The 19159-nt window shown below is 39.7% G+C and overlaps 1 protein-coding gene across 1 annotated transcript; it reads left to right on the top strand.

Moving 5' to 3' along the window:
• Positions 1 to 15331: 15331 nt before the first annotated feature.
• LOC147634242 (putative nucleoredoxin 2) lies at positions 15332 to 18916 on the top strand. The gene is made up of 3 exons (XM_086805362.1): positions 15332 to 16223; positions 16707 to 17186; positions 17832 to 18916. Exons 1-3 carry the CDS (start codon positions 15585 to 15587, stop codon positions 18528 to 18530), a joined length of 1818 nt encoding a protein of 605 aa, XP_086661488.1. The 5' UTR covers positions 15332 to 15584; the 3' UTR covers positions 18531 to 18916.
• The last annotated feature ends 243 nt before the right edge of the window (positions 18917 to 19159 follow it).

Here is a 19159-nt window from a genome sequence, read left to right on the forward strand (position 1 = left end):
ACACAATTATTGTCGCCTTTGGGAAGGGTGCACCTCACGACAATGGCTACATGCCTCTCCATTGAACGCATAGTTTCCAAATCAACTTTTGAAAAGCTATCCCGTGCTCTTGACACTCTTCTTGCTATCAACCCTCTTCCTACTAAACTCCGCTCACTTCCATGCCTTCTTCCAAGCCATCATAGTGTTCCCAAAGAAGAAAATATGGTGCTAGAGTTTGAACCACTTTCGTCCACATTAAACAAGGAGGTGGAGAAACATGTGCAATGGCTAGACAAGATGGGCCTTAAAGAGTTCGTAGAGCTGCCATGGGAGGAGCTCTAGCAGAACTACAAAGTGACGGAGCATCTAGAGGAGCTGCAAAAGACCAATACAATCGCACTTTTGTCGAGAGAGAAGAGGGCCTTCGATCCCTTCTACATGGCTGAGGTATTTAGGATTTCGGTGGAAGGTGAGGGCAAAGTCAAGGCAAATGAGGATGACCTCATGAAGGAGTTTGGTCCCCTTGAAGAGGAAGAGAAAAAGAGTTCAAAATCACAGGGACGCCTGATGAGGAGAGGAAAAGGCATATGCGCTTTGTGTGGAGATGATCAATCTCATCCACAAGCCATACTACATGTCAAGAAAGGCATATGGACTAGTTAAAGCAGGATAAGCAGGAATCCCTTGATCTTTAAGGCATATTCATTGATAGACATGCTTTTCTTTTATTTTCCGATGTGTTCTTGCTTTGTGAAGAAAAATCCTCACCTAAAGCCTTTTCTTCTATGATCAGCATAGATATCAAATCCCGAAAGTTGGGAATATTCTCCCTAACTACAATGGAGGTCTTGAATGGCTTGTACTCTTTGCCAAGCCCATTCAGACAGACACTCACCAAATCATCATCCTCCAGTGATACATTGATAGAACCAAGGGATTCAACAATGCCCTTGATCTTTAAGGCATATTCATTGATAGACATGCTTTTCTTTTCCACAGTATGCAACTCTTGCTTTAACTGTAACTTCCTTGCCTTTGTGTTAGTCTTCTGGAACATCTGAACCAGATTCTACCATACAACTGCTGCTGGAGTGTTTGCATCCTGTATGTGTCCTATCATAGTGTCTGTGACACTAATTGAAAGCCAGTATATGACTTTTCTTGCACCCTGATTCCAATCCTTAAATGCCTTTATATCCACAGGAGTGGCATTCTCCTCAGATAACTCTGGAGGCTCCTCATTGTCTCCTTCTACATAATCCCAAAATCCTTTACCCATTAGGAAATTGGTCATTTTTCGAACTTCCAGGCATGGAAGTTATTCTTATCCAGCTTCTCACTAACAGTCTGATTAATTTCGTTAGACATGTTTTCTTGCAGCAATCAAATAACCTACAAATATACAACTTCTGTATGCAACCTGTAATACAGCAATATCTCCTAACTGCTACAGCGGAGCAGTACTTCAGCACAGCCTGTGTGTCACCAAATGTTACGAGAGTACATGTACATACACCCAATATCAACAATACATGTGCAAACCCTATCTGCACTTCCAAAATGCACTACTGCACTGCAATAACTAGATTTCAAGCAGAAACAGCTCTCTACCAGAACTTTCAAAAAACTGCCTCTCGAAAATACCCTGCAGCAACAAAACAGAGCCCGAAACACGCCCGAAATGCAAATCTAGCTAAAAAAACAAAGTCTAAGAGGATAATAAACCTGCCCTGTAGCTCCGCTCCTGCGAAGACAGCTCCTCAATCAGAGATGTGTAGCTCCCAGAGCTACTGAGGGGGTGTTGTACCTAAACCAAGAAAGGGAAAGAGATGATGGTGCTCTTACCCGTGTAGTACTGCTTCCTTCCTTACTTATAGAGGTCCACTAGAGTAAGCTACAAGGTACCTTGACCTTCAAGTGAAACCCATTACTCATTATATTCTACTTTGGATGGCCTTTTTTTTGAAAGCCTAGTTTTGAAGGTGGGTTGCATTTGAAAGCTAAAGGGAGCTTTGAAGCCCACTGCATCCTTCAAATTTCAATCGTAGCATTGGGACTTGACTCTCCAAAGGGACTGCGTCCTCTCCTTCCATTATTGCTTGAAAAGCCCATGGCATTAGCATGGCCATGAAAATGGTGACTATTGCCTCACTTTATGGTTGCCTTCAAAAGCTTGGTGGTGGTGCTGCTCGGCACCTTTGCCTACCATGGGCGCCTTCGTTTTTTTCTATCATGGCCACCCTTGTGTTCATGATAAATTTCACACTACTATAAAAATTTTCAAGAACTTCTCACCACCTGACATTATGCCAACCCCTCTCCATTTGTTGTCACTATTGTCGAGATGAGTCTACTATCAACAATGCTTTTTTCTTGCCAAACAATCTTGAAAAAGAAGAGGTAAAGCCTAATCTTGAAGCCATTTGTTATGTGGCCCAAATCCCAATTCACTAGAACGTGTTCGCATGTATACGATGAGAATTACAAACAAAAATACTCAAGAACAATTTGAAAGTGAGCTCACCATGTAAGTACATTATCACACACTCTATAACATTGTCCACTTCTAGCATTGAAAGTTCTCATCCTCCACTTTCAATACTAAAAGTGCTCATATGACTAAACGGGGGAATGTCATGTTCCTCTATAATTATAAATTTAAAGGGAGAATTGTGCCCCCCAAACCTTATGTACGGCCTTTTTTTCCACTCACATAGATGCACATGAGAAGGTAAGAAGTGTTACTATAATTGAAATGATTAATTCTGCCAAAAACTAGTGCTTATTAATACATTGATGTGCATGAATTTTGTGAGGGGCATCTTCTCATCAATAATGGTTGAAGTAAGAATTTGAAAGTATCACCCAATAAAGACTAAAGATCTCATGAGTGGATATGAGGTAGACTCTATCCAATCTTTTAGGTTCTTGTTGAATTGTGCATGTATTTATTACATATTAACCATGGACAACCAAGGCATAAGGTGAGGAGAGAAAAAAGAAATCCTGGATTTCTAAAAAGTAAGAGGAAAAAATCCTTACAATTGACCCTTTGTATTTCTGATTGACCTTTTGTATTCCGATTGACCCTTTGTATTCTGGCTTCCATTCTTGCATTTCGCTTCTTAATGTCTTTTACATATCGTAACAACACGCAAGTTGAGTACTAGTACTAACTATGCATCTATATGCATACTATGTGTATACACCATGTATATTACATTATTTTATATTTGTACACTTGTTCTTATCTATGTATGCATATGATGTATGTATACTATATATGTACACCATGTATGTTTAGTCACATAATTTCATCTTTTTACACTTGGTTTTATCTATGTATGTATATTGTGCATACTATGTATATACATCATGTATGTTTAGTTACATTATTTCATCTTTGTACACGTGGTGTACATACATAGATATATTGTGCATATCTATGTATGTACACCATGTATGTTTAGTTACATTATTTCATCTTTGTACACATGGTGTACATACATAGATATATTGTGCATATCTATGTATGTACACCATGTATTTTAGTTACATTATTTCATCTTTGTGTACTTGGTTTTATCTCTACATGTATCTTATTTAGTTTCCAATCTTTATTGAGTATCTCTTAGTCTCTTGCTATTGTATGTCTACATGTGTAGTATATATGTAATCCATTGTATGTTTACTTACATCATTTCATCGATGTATATACTTGGTATAATACCATATATATATCTAGCTTGGTTGTTGCTTATGATCTTAGTTTATAATATATATATGCACTTACATGTTGTTAACCTCTTCGTCATAAGTTAACATGGTTTCACTTGCTCGATCTACCATAAGGTGCCTTGCCATCTTACTCACATGTAGCAGAAGAGACGCTCGACTTATAAAGTGGCCTTACCTGATCTTAATGCCAACTGAGGAATTGATCATCTTAATGCCAACTGAGGAATTGATCAACTTCATGTACATATAGTTGCTTAGGACTAGCACTAGTGCCAATGAACTATTTTGAGTTTTGTCTGGCCTAGTGTGAAAGCTAATCGTTTGTATATAAGTCAATTTTGACAAGTCTAAGCAATACACATTCATTCCTTATAATAGAATACTTGAGAGCTCTCCCTCTCCTCTACTCTTGCTTGCTTATGTTCTCTTGGATTCTTATATGCTAGATGGTTTCTCGCTTGAATGGATTTGATTGTAGGCTACCTTTCATTAGAGAAGGCTATCTCCTCTTCTATCTATGCAAAGGAAGCTCTACCTTCACCCCTTAGAAAAGGAAGAATTTCGATGTGACAATGTAATGTGAATGTGATGGACGAGCTAGCGCACCCACATGGGAAGTTGCATTTGCAGCTCTATAGGGTGGAAGCATGGCAAGGTGGACTAAATTTTGTGCTTTTAGCATAGGTTTAATACCACATTCCATGGAACTTTATATAGTGGTTTGTAGCTTACAAAATTGCAATGTTTTCATTTAATGAAAGTTTGAAGTTTGTAACTAATCTATAGTTCGTGTCAGCCAACAACCATGATACATGGTGAGCTGAATGCTAGTCCTTTTGAGCATGTGAATCTTGCATCCGAATCTTTTTCTCCCTTGTATTTGCCATGGGGAGATCTTCTCTTCTTCCCTCTCCAACAAATGCCGCTTCCCTGTGTATCCCTCGCTCCCTAGCCTACACCATCCTTGGAGTCTTCCCTTCTTCCCTACAAGATGAAATGACTATCAAGGCCTTCCCAGCATATAAACTTCCCCAATGTGTGCTCAGAGGAACCATGGAAGTTTTACATAGGAGATTAGGGGATTTCTATGAGGCTCATGGGTGGATTCTTAGGGATAGAGTCAATCCACAAGGCATTCAACTAGATGACATCAGTGTTGATGAAGATTGGGAGTTAGTTTTCACATGCTCTAAACGCCTTCCTAAGAAGAAGATGAAATGTCACAATGTGAAGAGAGAACTTTACGTGGACCTAATGATGCTGCATAGGTTTACCAAGATTCTCCTACTAAAAACAAGGAGATTTCACATGCATTTGCAAAGGGATTTACCTAGGAGAACTGCACCTCAACCCTTTATGCAGCAAACAAAGGGTGGATTGGGAAACCTTTGTTCAAGCTATTACGGTTATAGTTCATGTGCATGGCAACCTAGATAGCAAGCCTAGATAGTAAGAGGAGGAAGTTTGATATTCTGATGTCTGGTATTGACTTTACTGCAGCTTCGGATTCTTTTCCCAGCAAAGATAACAATTGTATAAAGATCATGGCTATGTATGGTGATGCTCACAAGGATGCAATAGAAGAAATGTGTACTATAGCTGGAACACATCTTGCTTATTGCAAGAGTATAGTGGAGAAATAATTGTAGCATTATATGGTAGTGATGTGTGTGAACACACGTAGGACTGTCGGGGCACTTTTTCCCTCACTAGGAGGTTTTTTTCCCCGTGCGTATGTACACCCTCTTATCTACTCATTTTGGGGTGTGTACTTATCCTTCGTATCTAGCACACATTTGTTTATTCTAATCTAGTGAGGTTGTGTGCTCTCAAGCTTCTCTATCTTGTGTGTGTGCATTGTTGCAACCCTAACCCTAATTCCAACAATTGGTATGAGAGCTAGCTTCCTTGACACTTGATCTAGTAGTCTGCCTCCCTCCTCACGACCCTGCTTTTCTGTCTCCGATTGAGATACCCTCTTAGGAGAAGAAGGTATATAATGTAGTGTGATGTATACATAGTATACAAAATTTTCGAGGTTCGTGGCGTAATTCGAGTGCTTTTTGAACACCGTAAGGTTTCTGCAGATGTTCTAGAGAGGCGTCATTTTGGATTGGTTATGCTCAATTTTGGGTGTTTGGGCTGTGCAGCGGCAAAGATTTGGTGTTCATCAGCATCTAAAGTGTCTTCAATAACATCAACCATCATACTTTTGCCTGTAACACTCTATTCTCTACTCTGTGTTATTTTTCATACACTTTGCAGGTGATTTAGTCAATTGGCAACCATCCAGGGTTGTATTCAGTGAATACTGAGTACTTGCAGTGTGTTGAAAGATTTTGCATTTGGTAGACAGTCATGGCTGGCAGTAGTGATGTATTCAACATGTTGTCTGCTGAGGACAAACTTGATGGGACTAACTACCCATTGTGGTCCTATATGATGAGGCATGTATTGGTTGCTAAAGGCCTTTGGAATGTGGTCAGTGGTAGTGAAACTCGTCCTATTTCACAACTACCAGTGCAACTAGGTGCTACAGGTACATCTAAAGTAGAATTTGATATAGATGTGGCTCCTCCACATGCACCACTAGTACCTCCCACTACTTCTCAAACAAGATGGGATGGAAGAGATGCTTTCTTGCCTCTTGCTTACCTCCTTAGCTCTCACACGAACCAGAATCTGATACCATAAAGAGAATGTGGGGGAGAGGGAGAGCTTCAAACCCTAGTAAGAAAATACACACACAAGAGAGAGCAAGACACAAGAGAGAGATGGATAGCTAAATTTTCTTCTATCTTCTTCTTCTCTACTCAGCCAACATAACATAAAGATAAGAGTACACACTATATGGGTTAGTACTCAACTACTACAGCATACAAGGGTCGGTCCATAATGTGAACCCAACTAAATGAGCTAGCACTATAACTATGCCAGTCTCTAGTAATCCAAAATGGCTCACACAGCCTGTCATCCCACTGGCCACATATCACCCATAATCTCACCAACCATGCCAGTGGTGTAGATGCAGAAGCTATCACCCAGGTGGGTCATCAATGTCCGCCCGTAGCACTAGTTAAGCTCGATATCTCAACATCCTCCACTAGCCCTATACATGTAGTTGTGCTACTATAGACCTTCCAACATGAAACAACCACCTAGGTTTGTGGTTCCCGATTCTAAAAGAAAAGTTTGTAAGTTATAGAAGGCACTTTATGGGCTAAAATAGGCCCCACGAGCATGATATTAGAGGATTGATGCTTACTTTATGAGTATTTTTCTTTACATAGTCCTTTAGATGCAAATTTGTATGTCTTTTATGAGCAAGGGACCTAGAACTCATCTTGACAGGGGATCACCAAAAAAAGATCCCAAAAACACAACAACAGATGCTTAGTGTAGAGTTTGGGATAATAGAACTTGGGCTCATAGATTATTGTTTAGGAATTGAGATTTGGAAGAAGCCAGATAACATTTTCATCTCTTAGCAAACATATGTAGGTGAGATACCTAAGGCATTTGACATGACTAAATGCAAGAAGGCAGCTGAAGGTTGATCTAGAGGCTATCCATCAAAGATACCTCAGACCTTGTGGAGGAGACCTTATATAGAAAATTGGATGGTAGTCTTATCGTCTTGTGTATTAGTAAACTAGACATCATGTTTGATGTTGGTGTTTTGAGCAAGTTCTCTAACAAACCTCGGGAAAATCATTGGAAAGCAGGTATGCAGGTGTTGTGATACATCTAAGGTACTCAAGAGTATGGTATCACCTATCTTATAGGCAAGACCCTCAATGGATTTTGTGTCTCAGATCGAGTGGGTGACTTGGACACTAGGCACTTGGTATTGGGTTTCTCTTGGTTTGGGATGCATTTCTTGGATCAATAAGAAAAATCCCACAGTTACACTACTCTCATCGACAAAGGCTGAGTACAAAGCTGCATGCTTTGTATCATGTGAGACATTATAGCTTAGGAGAATTCTATAAAATATGGGAGTGATGCAAAAGAAGCCTATAATGCTATAATGTGACACAACCAGAGTTGCATGGCCATTGCTCGAAGTCATGTGTTCCATTCTCGCACAAAACATATTAAGATTCATTATCACTTTGTGCACGAGCTCATCATTGTAAAGGAGGTCAAGATGGTATATTGCCCAACGATAGAGAATTGGAGGGGGGTTATTGGATATCAACTCTCCACCCTCATATTGTATTGTTTAGGCACTGGCTAGCTTATGTTTATACAACCCCCATTATGAGGAGTAGCTATGGTTGAGAAGCTCAGGTGCCCAACCTCCCTGTATATAATGTGAAGGTGGCCTATGAGGCTAGATGGTTTAGAGATGGCTTGGATTAGATTTGGCACATTGCTAAATAAGCAACATGCTACACTAGACCATTATCTCAGTCTACACATGGAGTAGGTGAACTTTACGCTTAGACACCCTACCTTGCCACTACAACGCCTAAACGGGACCCGAGATGAGCTTGAATGGCCATGGGAGGTGCGGAAAGTGCTATGCAATCTTTAATACATATTTATGAGGTAAGGTTACACTGTGGGTGGTGGCACCAACTATGACTACAAACCTATAGTGGGGAAAGTGCTATGTAGTCTTTAATACATATTTATGGGCTGAGATTACACTACGAATGGTGGCACCGACTATGACTATGGACCTATGTGGTCATGTTAGGGCTGCCCCTCATATACAAGCCTGTATAGATATATGGTTAACCACTTCTCCACACAGTTCAGTAGGGCTGCCCTGCATATACATGCCTATATAGATACACGATTAACCCTTTCTCCACATAGTTCATCAGCTACTATCACTATGAGTTTACTCCCTAACTTCTTCTAGCATATAGCCTCTGTCTTAGCAGTTCGAGATCAGCTAATCAAAGCTCCCTTCACAGGAGCACATGGGTGTGGGGATTTGCCATCTATTGTATCACTTCATTAATATAATATTCTTCTCTATCTCTATTGTTATGCAATTTGAGTTTTGATGTTTTGTGTTGTGAAAGTTCCTACTGTTCTCTTGTATACACCGCACGTTGTATTCTCTTACATGCTTGTATACTCTTTTGTGTGTGTATGTTTTCTTACAACAAGGAGCTCAAGGTCATCTTTTCCTTTGCATTCTTCTCATGGTATTAAAGTGCTGGTTTGTGTGAAGAGCTCAAGAGGAGGCAAGCAAGAGACAAGCACAAGGAAATGGACCATCTCTTTTTTGGAGCAACAATTTTGGGTAGCTATGAGAGCTACAAGTAGATAGGGAATTCATCTTCTCCTTCGCATTCTTCTCATGGTATTAGAGTGCTGGTTTGTTTGAATTGCTCAAGAGGTAAGCAAGAGATAAGCACAAGGAAACAAACCATCTCTTTTTTGGAGAAACACTTTTGGGTAGCTATGAGAGTTACAGGCAGATAGGGAAGTCATTATCTCATATTGAGGCATCATCTTGGGTGAAGGAAGAAGACCCTCTATGTTAAATAAAATTTTGCACATTTTGGGCCTTGTTTTAGCTCTGTTAGTTTTCGTAGGCACTCTGTGAAAGTGCCAATTTTAATTATGTATGCCCAATTTATGCTGAAATTTGTGATGCCATTGAGGGCAAGGTATGAGTAGAGGACTAGGATCAAGAGCATACAACCACATCACACTTGGAAATTATCCCACATGAGCACATTTGTAAGAGGTGTACTTGCTCATATAAAAAGGGTCATTTTCAAGCAATGAACACAAGCAGTTCTCAAGCCTATCTATGAGTACAAGTCTCTAACTTATAACCTAATTGTGATTGATTCAAGCTTGATTAAGTCATTAGGATCATCATTATGTTGTTAATTAAGCTACACCCATCATAGGATTAGTGTTTTTTAATCACAATAATTAGGGTTAAGCACACCATAGCTATGCATGCTTGAGGCTCCATGTTCAATCTTTTAACATGGTATCAAAGCCTTCCCTCTCTCCTAGAGCTTCTCATTAGCACTTCTCTAGAATTATTTTCACTAATCACATCATTAGTGTACCTAATCTCATCTTATCCTCTTCTTCTCTCTTGTGGCAAAAAATTGATTGGGTTGCCATTGCCTATTCCCTTAACCATTTTCCACCAAAACGTATGGGCATCCTTAGCACCCATAGGTGAAGGCGTGGCTTGGAGGAATTGAAGCATCGCGCAGTTGGCGCGGCGGCCAGAAATTAGCGCAGTTTTGTGAACTGGTTTTTGCTTAAATTCATCACATGTGAGACGAATTAGGACAAGCTCTTTAAGGTGTGCCTTAGAAATACTATAGGGAGTCTACATCTCAAAGCTCATGCCAAATGGTCCATTGAGTAGGCTGCAAAACAAGTGATTTACCAGTCATTGGTTCTTCACCAAATTGATTAACTTTTTAGTAATTTGAGCTGTTGAAGAGTTTACTTGTGCCATTGGTCCTCATCAAGGGCAAGGGGACTATGCAAAAAAGCCCCTTCAAAATTTCTTTTCTCTTGCTCCATTGAATCCTCCAAGAATCAATCCTATTAATCATTGTAATTAGGTTTAATTAGTACAATTAGCAACAGCCCAATCAACCACATCAAGAGCAAAAACTGATGTTGCAACTCATAAGTGGAATTGATATTTGACACTTGTGAACACTCACATACTCTCAAATTGTTGAACAATTAGAAAAGGCAAAATTAGAAAATTAGAGTGCTATTCCATTGTGGGAAACTTCTGTTGCATCAAAATTCATCGCATCCTCTTGCATTACTCAATTGAAGAGAAATTTCTTCATCATCATCCTTGTACTGGGACTAGACACTAGCCGTGAATCATTATCACGTGCAAAGACCTTCCCGACCTTCACACTATAAATTTTTATGAGATTAGACACTGCTAACAAAGCAAAATAAAGGCTTGTTAGTAAGACCTTCTCAGTATAGAGCGTGTTAAAGTTGTTTCAAGATTTAATGAGATGATGGTTTTTTCACATGGCAAAGCAAGACCATGTACTTGCTTATGCGTAAGGGGCTTTGGCACCTTATTGAGGATGAAGAAGTGGAGGTTGAGCCACTTCAAAACAACAAAGCATTGGGCCTCATCGCTCAAAATCTTGATGATGATGTGATTAGTCACATTACTGGCATCAAGGATGCCAGCAATGTGATTAGTCACATTGCTGGCACATCAAGGATGCCAAGTTGGCATGGCAGGAACTCAACAAGATTTTCGGCACTGACTCAAAGAGCTCAAAGATCAACCTTCTCATACAGTTCTACAAGCTTGATAAGAAGGAGACTGAGACCATGGCACAACACATCAGTAAATTCAAAGGTATCAAACAACAACTTAGTGCATTAAAGAAAGTCATTGAAGAAGATGAATCTATTATTGTATTGCTAAAAAGTGTGACAAATAACCTTATGAATCAATTGTTGCTACACTAAAAAATGTTCCCAACACTAAACTTCAAGATGTAGAATCATCTCTACTTGAACAAGAATCCAAATTCAAAGATAAAGAATCATTCAAATCACATTCAAGTGAGCAAGCACTGTATACAAAGGGTGGGAGATTTCAAAGGACAAATCAATCAACATCTCAACTTCCAAGGTGCTATCACTATGGAAAACTTGGTCATACCAAGAATGAATGTCACAATAAAGATAAACCAAAGCTTGTTTGTGACTATTGTGGAAAAATTGGTCACCTAGAAGAAGATTGCTATCAAAAAAAGAAGAAAGTAAACTACATCGAGGCCAAAGCTGTCCTAGTTGAAGACGTGCTCTTCTAGAAAAAGAACCATTGTACTTTTTCACCCCTCTTGTCTCTACAAAAAGTTTGATGTAATCAGCCTCTGAGGCCATATGATGCACTCAAGCTGAAATTCATAGCTAAAGTAACATAAAGGCCAAAGTAGCCTAGCACAAGGGGAGTGAGAGGAAGAGTGAAAGCCTAAAAATTGTACCCAATCTAGCTTCAAGGGGGGGGGGGTTGAAATGAGTGATGCTAGAGTGCCAAGTCACCTAGCCAAGTTATCTCACATGAGCTATCGTAGCTTTGTTGTACTCTCCTCATATAAAAGGAGTACATTTCAAGCATTAGAATACAAGCACAACATCTCAAGTCTTTTTATGAGTACAAGTTTCCATCTTGTAACCTAACTGAACTTGAGTCTAAACTTAATTAGCACACACTCATCACCATGAGTATTGTTCATTTTTATCCACCTTAGATTAGTGTTGTCATCAATGTAGGATTAGATTAGGATTAAGATCTAATAGTTAATTATCATTAAGGAGCTTGATCCATGAATTTCATCACAAATCACATCATTGCATGAACTTAAAAGTCCATTGCATTACCAATTTGTCAGCAGTTAGACATTGCCAGAAGTCAGACTCTGATAAGACCTTTGCAATGGCATCAGGCACTATCACGAATGTTGAGAAGTTCTCTGGGGAAGGATTTCACACATGGGCCACACAAATGAAGTATCTCCTCATACATAAAAATCTATGGAAATTAATTAAGGACAATACACATACTAAGCCAATAGAGGATTGGACTGAAAGAGATGAACAAGCACTGTCATTAATTGGATTGCACTTGGGCACCAACCTTATTCATCACATTGATTTCAAAACCACGACCAAACCAGGGCAAAAAATCAGGAAATATATTTAAAAATAGAATTTTATGGCTTAAAGATGGAATTTCATAAGTCAGTAGAACAATTCATAAGCAAAATGAAAAGTATCATGACCCAATTGAATGGCCTTGATGCAAAGATAGGTGAAAAGGATGCACTTGCGATACTTTATAAAAAGCATGCTAGAGGAATATGGTGCACTAGTGACCACTCTAAAGAATTTATACATTTGAGAGTTGTATTTCATTACTACTTGAAGAAGAGAAGTGGCTAAAGAATGGAACACAAAGCACATTCAAGGGAACAAGCATTCTACACCAACAACAGCATAAAAGAATGCTACCACTACGAAAGGAAAGGACACTTCAAAAGGAATGCAAACTCAAACACAAGCCCAAATGTGGACATTGCAACAAACTTAGACATAAAGAAAAAGATGCATATTGAAGAACCAAGAAGCCAACTACATGGAGTCTTCATCAAGCAAAGAGAATATCCTTGACGAGCATCTCTTCTAAAGCCAAAGCTACATCGATAAGCCTCACCAACTTAGCCCATGATTGTAAATGGTCACCAAATAAGTAGACCTAGTATTTTGTTGTTTATCACACCTGACCACCTAAGGGTAGTAGCTTATCGCACCTGACCACCTAAGGGTAGCAACTTATCCACCTAGGGGGGATGATGACATATTGTAACACCACACTTGACCACCTTATACATCATGGCACCAAAGGGGGGGATGTTCAAATTTGGGGTGCCATTGAAGGCAAGATATGAGTAGAGGAATAGGATCAGGAGCATGCAGCTATATCACACTTGGACATTATCCCACATGAGTAGATTTATAAGAGGTGTACCCTCCTCATATAAAAAGGGTCATTTTCAAGCAATTAACATAAACAACTCTCAAGCCTCTCTATGAGTACAAGATTCCATCTTGTAACCTAATTGTGCTTGAGTCAAGCTTGATTAAGTTATTAGGATCATCATTATATTGTTAATTAGGCTACACCCACCATAGGACTAGTGTTCGATTATCATAGTAATTAGGGTTATCCAGTATTTTTCCATGTGTACAATCTTGTTAATTGCCACCTTAGCGAATCAAGAAGATCAAAGTGAGTAAGTGAGGTGGTGGTGAATTAAAGAGAATGCATAGGAAGATCCGAGCATGCTAAGGTTGGATTCTAAGCAAGAGACACTCACAATTCTTACAATAGCTACATAGGTAAATTTGTATACATTGCAATACGAGAATTTGAAATCTAAAATGGGTGTAAATGTAATCATAAGATCAGTATCCTTGAAAGCTTTAAAAAACAACCCCGAAGTTCTCTCATTTCTTAGTTGGTTTTAAGGTTTCTAAAAGTTGTAAATCTTTGTTACCTAAATGTGTGGCTTTTTGTGGGGATTATTTCTTCGTTGGTTTTAAGGTTTCTAAAAGTTGTAAATCTTTGGTACCTAAATGTGTGGCTTTTTGTAGGGATTATTTCTTAGAATTTAATATCTTGACTAAAAAGAAAAACAACCCTAAAAGAAAACCAAAAAACAATATCCTTAGTGGTTTCTTTTTAGTTGGCTAAACATGAATTTTTGGGGTGGCCAAATGGGTAACATTTGCAATATCTCGAGAGAAGAAAACAAATATAAAATCATCCTCATTTGGTTTCTAAACACGTGGTTTTTAGAGTGGCTAAATAAGTACATTTCTTTAAGCAATATTTTAAAATGAGTACATTTCTTTAAGCTTACTTTCTTGCAAAGAAATATTTTGAAAGCTAAAAATCCACCCTAAAAGCAATCGGCTTGGTGTTTACTTTTGAGATGAATAAACATGTAGTGTTAGGGTGGCTAAACGGATAACTTCCCATAAGTGCAATTTTTTACGATGGGAATATCCTTGAAGGGGGAGAAAACAAAAGAAGCCAAAGAATGAACCTTCTAATTGGTTTAGGCTTGGTACACACACATACATATATAATTTTAATTAATTATATTTTAATTTAGATTAAATTTTAATGGGTGGGGATACGTGGTGAGGTGTGCTCACTCTAAGTGCATCTTACATATAATGTCTTTTGTCTTTTCTTTACTTCTATCTTCTTTTCTTTACAATGAGAGAGAGAAAGAGAGAGACACCTACATGTTCAAGCTTTCATTATGAAGCTCACCTTTTTAAGAGGAAGCCCTTGATTTTTCATCATGAAGCTCACCTTTTTAGAGGGAGGCCCCTAAATTTTCTCTCCCTTGGCCCTCTCCCTCCTCTCCTTTGGCCAGATGGAAGGGGAATATAGAAGTATAGAAGCTCTCCTTTCAAAAATTTGAAATGAAATGAGATGAGAAAATTCAAATTTGAGAAAGGGATAGCATGAAGCTCTCCCCTTTCTCCCTTGGTCCTCTCTGTCCTCTCTTTTGGCCATGTGGAAGGGGAGTACCTTGTGTTTAATATGAGTAAACATAAAGATATAGATAGGGTAGAGTGAAGTTCTCCCCTTTCTCCCTTGGTCCTCTCTGTCCTCTCTTTTGGCCATGTGGAAGGGAAGTAGCCTGTGTTTAATAAGAGTAAAGACGTAGATAGGGTAGAGGGGCTGGTTGTGTGACACCTAATAAAAACACAGTGTTCTTGGGGGAAATGTGTTTTTCAAATTAAATTTACAATTCAATTATATAGTTGGATTTACCTTTTCGAGAGACAAATATTTTGATACCAAACGATGATATTTTCTACGCGTGAAAATCTCAGAAAGTTCAATATGGAGAGACATAGTGTACAGATAGGCCAGTAAAGTATGATAAATTAGCGAATCATCTTTCTCCTCTCATCAGTAATATTCGAGAAATATTTCTTAGTGATCGAATATTTCTCGGTGATTGGGGACAGATGTACCTTACTGTTAAGGGCCTCTCTGCTCTGTACATGATGCCCTTACATCCCACTTTTTTTTTTCACCATTCAAGAGTATTTTTATGAACTCTATTTGATGGCACCCAAACAATGCCCACGTGTGGAACCTCAAAGGCAAAGGGAAAAGTAGTCGTCCAGCCTAGCGCATATTCTTTTGGCAAGTCCGCTTATCCATGCTCGCCTTGGCGTGCAAGGTGCTCCTTATTAAGAGTTGAGCTATACATCCACCGCTCTCCCACTCTCTCGCTGCTTGTTTCTCTTCTACCCTCAAGGTCTTCTGATCTTCTTTCGACGCTATGGCGCAGCCCACTCGCCCCTCCCAGATCCTCTTCACAGAGAGCAGGGACTTCCTTCTCGACAAAGAAAATCTCCCTGTCAAGGCAGACTCCATCGAGGACAAGGTTGTGGGCATCATGATTGGCCCCCATTGGCTTCCCGTTCCCCTTGAGCACGCCCTTTCTGTCATAGCAGAGCCCTTCCAGGAGCTCCAGAAAGACCAGAACAACACACCAATCACCTTCGTCTACGTGGCCGTGGATCGCGACACAGATCTCATCGATACCCTCAGGAGGTACGGCCAAACAAGCCAGCTTGATGAGAGGCCTGATGATGAGTGCTTTAATGATGTGCTTAAGAAGCTGCCAGATGGGTGGCTTGCCGTACCCTTTGATGATGCCGAGACTCGGTCCAAGCTCGTCAAGAGCTACAAATCTGGTATTTTCAGCCTCGCCTTCTTGGGCCCCGACGGACGCCTCCATTCTGACCAGGGTCTGGCTGTCCTGGAGAAATGGGGGGCTGAAGCTTACCCTTTTGATGATGAGAGAATTGCTGCCCTCCATAAAGCTGCCCAGGAAAGGAAGGAAAATCAGAACTTGCAATTGCTTTTAGTTCATGAGGACAGAGATCACCTCATCTCATCAAAGGATGGACATCAGGTATGCCAAATGGACATATCCTCTTTTTATTCACTTTGCATGACCATGTCTGTGATCATGGGGTTGAACCCCACATAAATTCGCATAAATTATATGTATGATGGGGAGCGTGCATACATGTCGGGGTGCATACACGTTTTATGCATGGATGTCACTTATACCTTTCGTACATAGTGGGGATTTATAGGATGGCAAGAATGCTATAGTAGCTATGCTAAAAATCAGTGCATTGAGATTCACTTCCTGCTCCTGAGGGAAAGCTAGGGTAATAAAGCATAGTGTGCCATGACACTCTATGCGTCTCAGTTTCATTCCTTGCAGGAGGGCCTTTGATCATAGCATTTTGTGAATGGTAGACCCATCACATTCATCGCGTGTACATTGGATCTCTTCTGGATGCCATTTGGATCTATCGGTACAATTTGAGATATGTTAATGTTTCATTTGTGAAGACATCTTATTTATTATTGCTTGGTCTTCCAGGTCAAAGTTGCAGACCTTGAAGGAAAGATTGTGGCGCTCTACTTTTCTGCACATTGGTGCCCACCTTGTCAGAAGTTCACGCCTGTCCTTGCATCGATATACTCTGAATTGAAACAAAAAAGCGAGGAGTTTGAGGTTGTATTTGTCTCCTCTGATGAAGACCAGGAATCGTTTGACAACTATTTCAAAGAGATGCCATGGCTTGCAGTGCCATACACTGATCTGAAGACTAGAAAGATTCTCAGCAACTGGTTTGAAGTGGAAGGCATCCCTACCCTTGTTATTTTGGACAACCAGGGAAAGACTCTTAACAGTGATGGCATGGAACTTGTTTACAAGTATGGGATGAAGGGTTATCCTTTCACTGCAGAAAGACTAGAACAGTTGAAGAAAGAGGAAGAGGCCAAGCGTGCAGCCCAGACACTGGAAACCCTTCTTGTGACAGAGGAAAGGGACTTTGTTATATCCAAGTTCGACCAGGTGACATACAGATCCTTGAGAGACGAGAAGTTTTTTTAAAAAATTGGTCAGGTCCTGATGAAAAAGAAAAGAAAAGTTCTGCAAGTGTCTGCGGGAGGCCAAAATGACCTATGAGACCCAGTACATAATGTAGGCCATGGAGGTTTTATGCCAATGAGAGAGAGAGAGAGAGATTTCTATGGTATATATTATAGCAGAATATAAATTGTTTACGTATTTTAGTCGGTAAGTATTTCTGTGATATCTTTCTCCAATTTTAATTTTGTGTTACCTATTAGAATATACTAGCATATATAATTAAATAATGAAATATCATACATTATTATACAATATCAATTATTTTTGTGTTTTAGTTGTTAATTGTCGTAACAATTATCATTTTTATATTACTAGTTCTTTATTAACCATGGTATTATTTTACAGTATTATCATTCTTTGTATTACGTATATATTTACTAGAGAGAGAGCGAGAGAGAGAGAGAGAGAGAATAAATTTTAAATTGTGTTATCATCTTATTCCGTTGATAGCAGAAATTTCAATGCATTCCATGTACAAAGGCAGGCCAAAAATACTTTCAACCTAATTCGAGTTTCTGGTTGCTAGCATTGTAATTTAACCACTTCGGTGATAATTTAATTGTGCAGGTTAAGGTTGCTTCTTTAAATGGGAAGACAGTGGGCCTTTACTTCTCAGGACATTGGTGCCCTCCCTGCAGGAAGTTCACCCCCAAGTTGAAGTCTGTCTATGATGAGCTAAAGGGCCGTGGTGAGGAATTCGAGGTTATATTCGTGTCCAGTGATAGAGATGAGGATTCCTTTAAGGAGTATTACGACGGTATGCCCTGGCTTGCATTGCCATTTGATGACAACTTAAAGAGTAGTCTTTCTCAATACTTTGATATAGAAGGGATACCTCAGTTGGTGATCATTGGTCCTAATGGGAAGACAGTGACAAGTGATGGTCGTGGGCTTATCAGCTTGCATGGAGCTGATTCCTTTCCTTTTACTGAAGATCGGCTTGCAGAGCTTAAGAGAACCATTGATGAGAAAGCTGAAAAACTTCCAAAAAAAGTTACCACCAAGCATGAGCATGCACTAAGCTTGACAGACAATGCCTATGATGGACAGGTCTATGTTTGTGATGAGTGTGATGAGCAGGGAGTTGGTTGGGTTTACCATTGTGCAGAATGTGGCTATGATCTGCATCCAGGCTGCGTAAAAGAAAGTGACAACATACCATCACAGAATGGGGATTCGTCTGAAGTGGAAGGGAGTAAGCCCGGTGAAGTGGAAGGGAGTAAGCCCGGTTATGTATGTGAAGGAGATGTTTGCCGCAAAGCATGATCCATGTAATTGGTGCCGCCTGTTTTGCTGCTGTGAAGACTCCCATGCTACATGGCATGATGTGATTAACTGGAGTGACTTAAATGGACTAAATTTTCAGGTTTTGATAGTTGGTGAGAGAAGGGTTGCAGAGCTCTTACAACATAATAAAGGCATCACATATGTGCTTAAGTGGTTTTTGCCTAGTGTATTTTCTGGTTTTCATACAGAAGTCACAAAGGGAGCTAGCTACTCAGCCTAGTTACGTTATGTTGTTCAAGTATGTGAAGGCAATATGAGGAACTTTGTAAGCCTTGTTTAGTTCACTTTATGACTGGCAGAGCTGCCTAAAGAAATGTGGGTCTTCGCTCCATGAGTATTAACCACCCCTAGGTGAGTTGATTTCACTTGAATGTGTATAGGTGTGCTTGTGCTTGTCTCTCAACATTTTAATCTTTATCCTTTTTTAAAAAAGAGTTTGATTATATCTATACTGCTATCTTAGCGCCAGGGGTTCAAACCCCAAACCTGCGCATCTGCAAGTTGGGGTGTTACCACGTGGACTAGAGCCCACTGGCTTAATCTACATTCTAACAAAGGGTAGGTTTCTCCCACAGAAAGATCTGTGTGGGACATGAAATGGATTAATC

Source organism: Cibotium barometz, chromosome 11 (genome assembly GCF_041138505.1).
Source record: "Cibotium barometz isolate CiBa-2024 chromosome 11, ASM4113850v1, whole genome shotgun sequence".
NCBI classification, from domain to species: domain Eukaryota; kingdom Viridiplantae; phylum Streptophyta; class Polypodiopsida; order Cyatheales; family Cibotiaceae; genus Cibotium; species Cibotium barometz.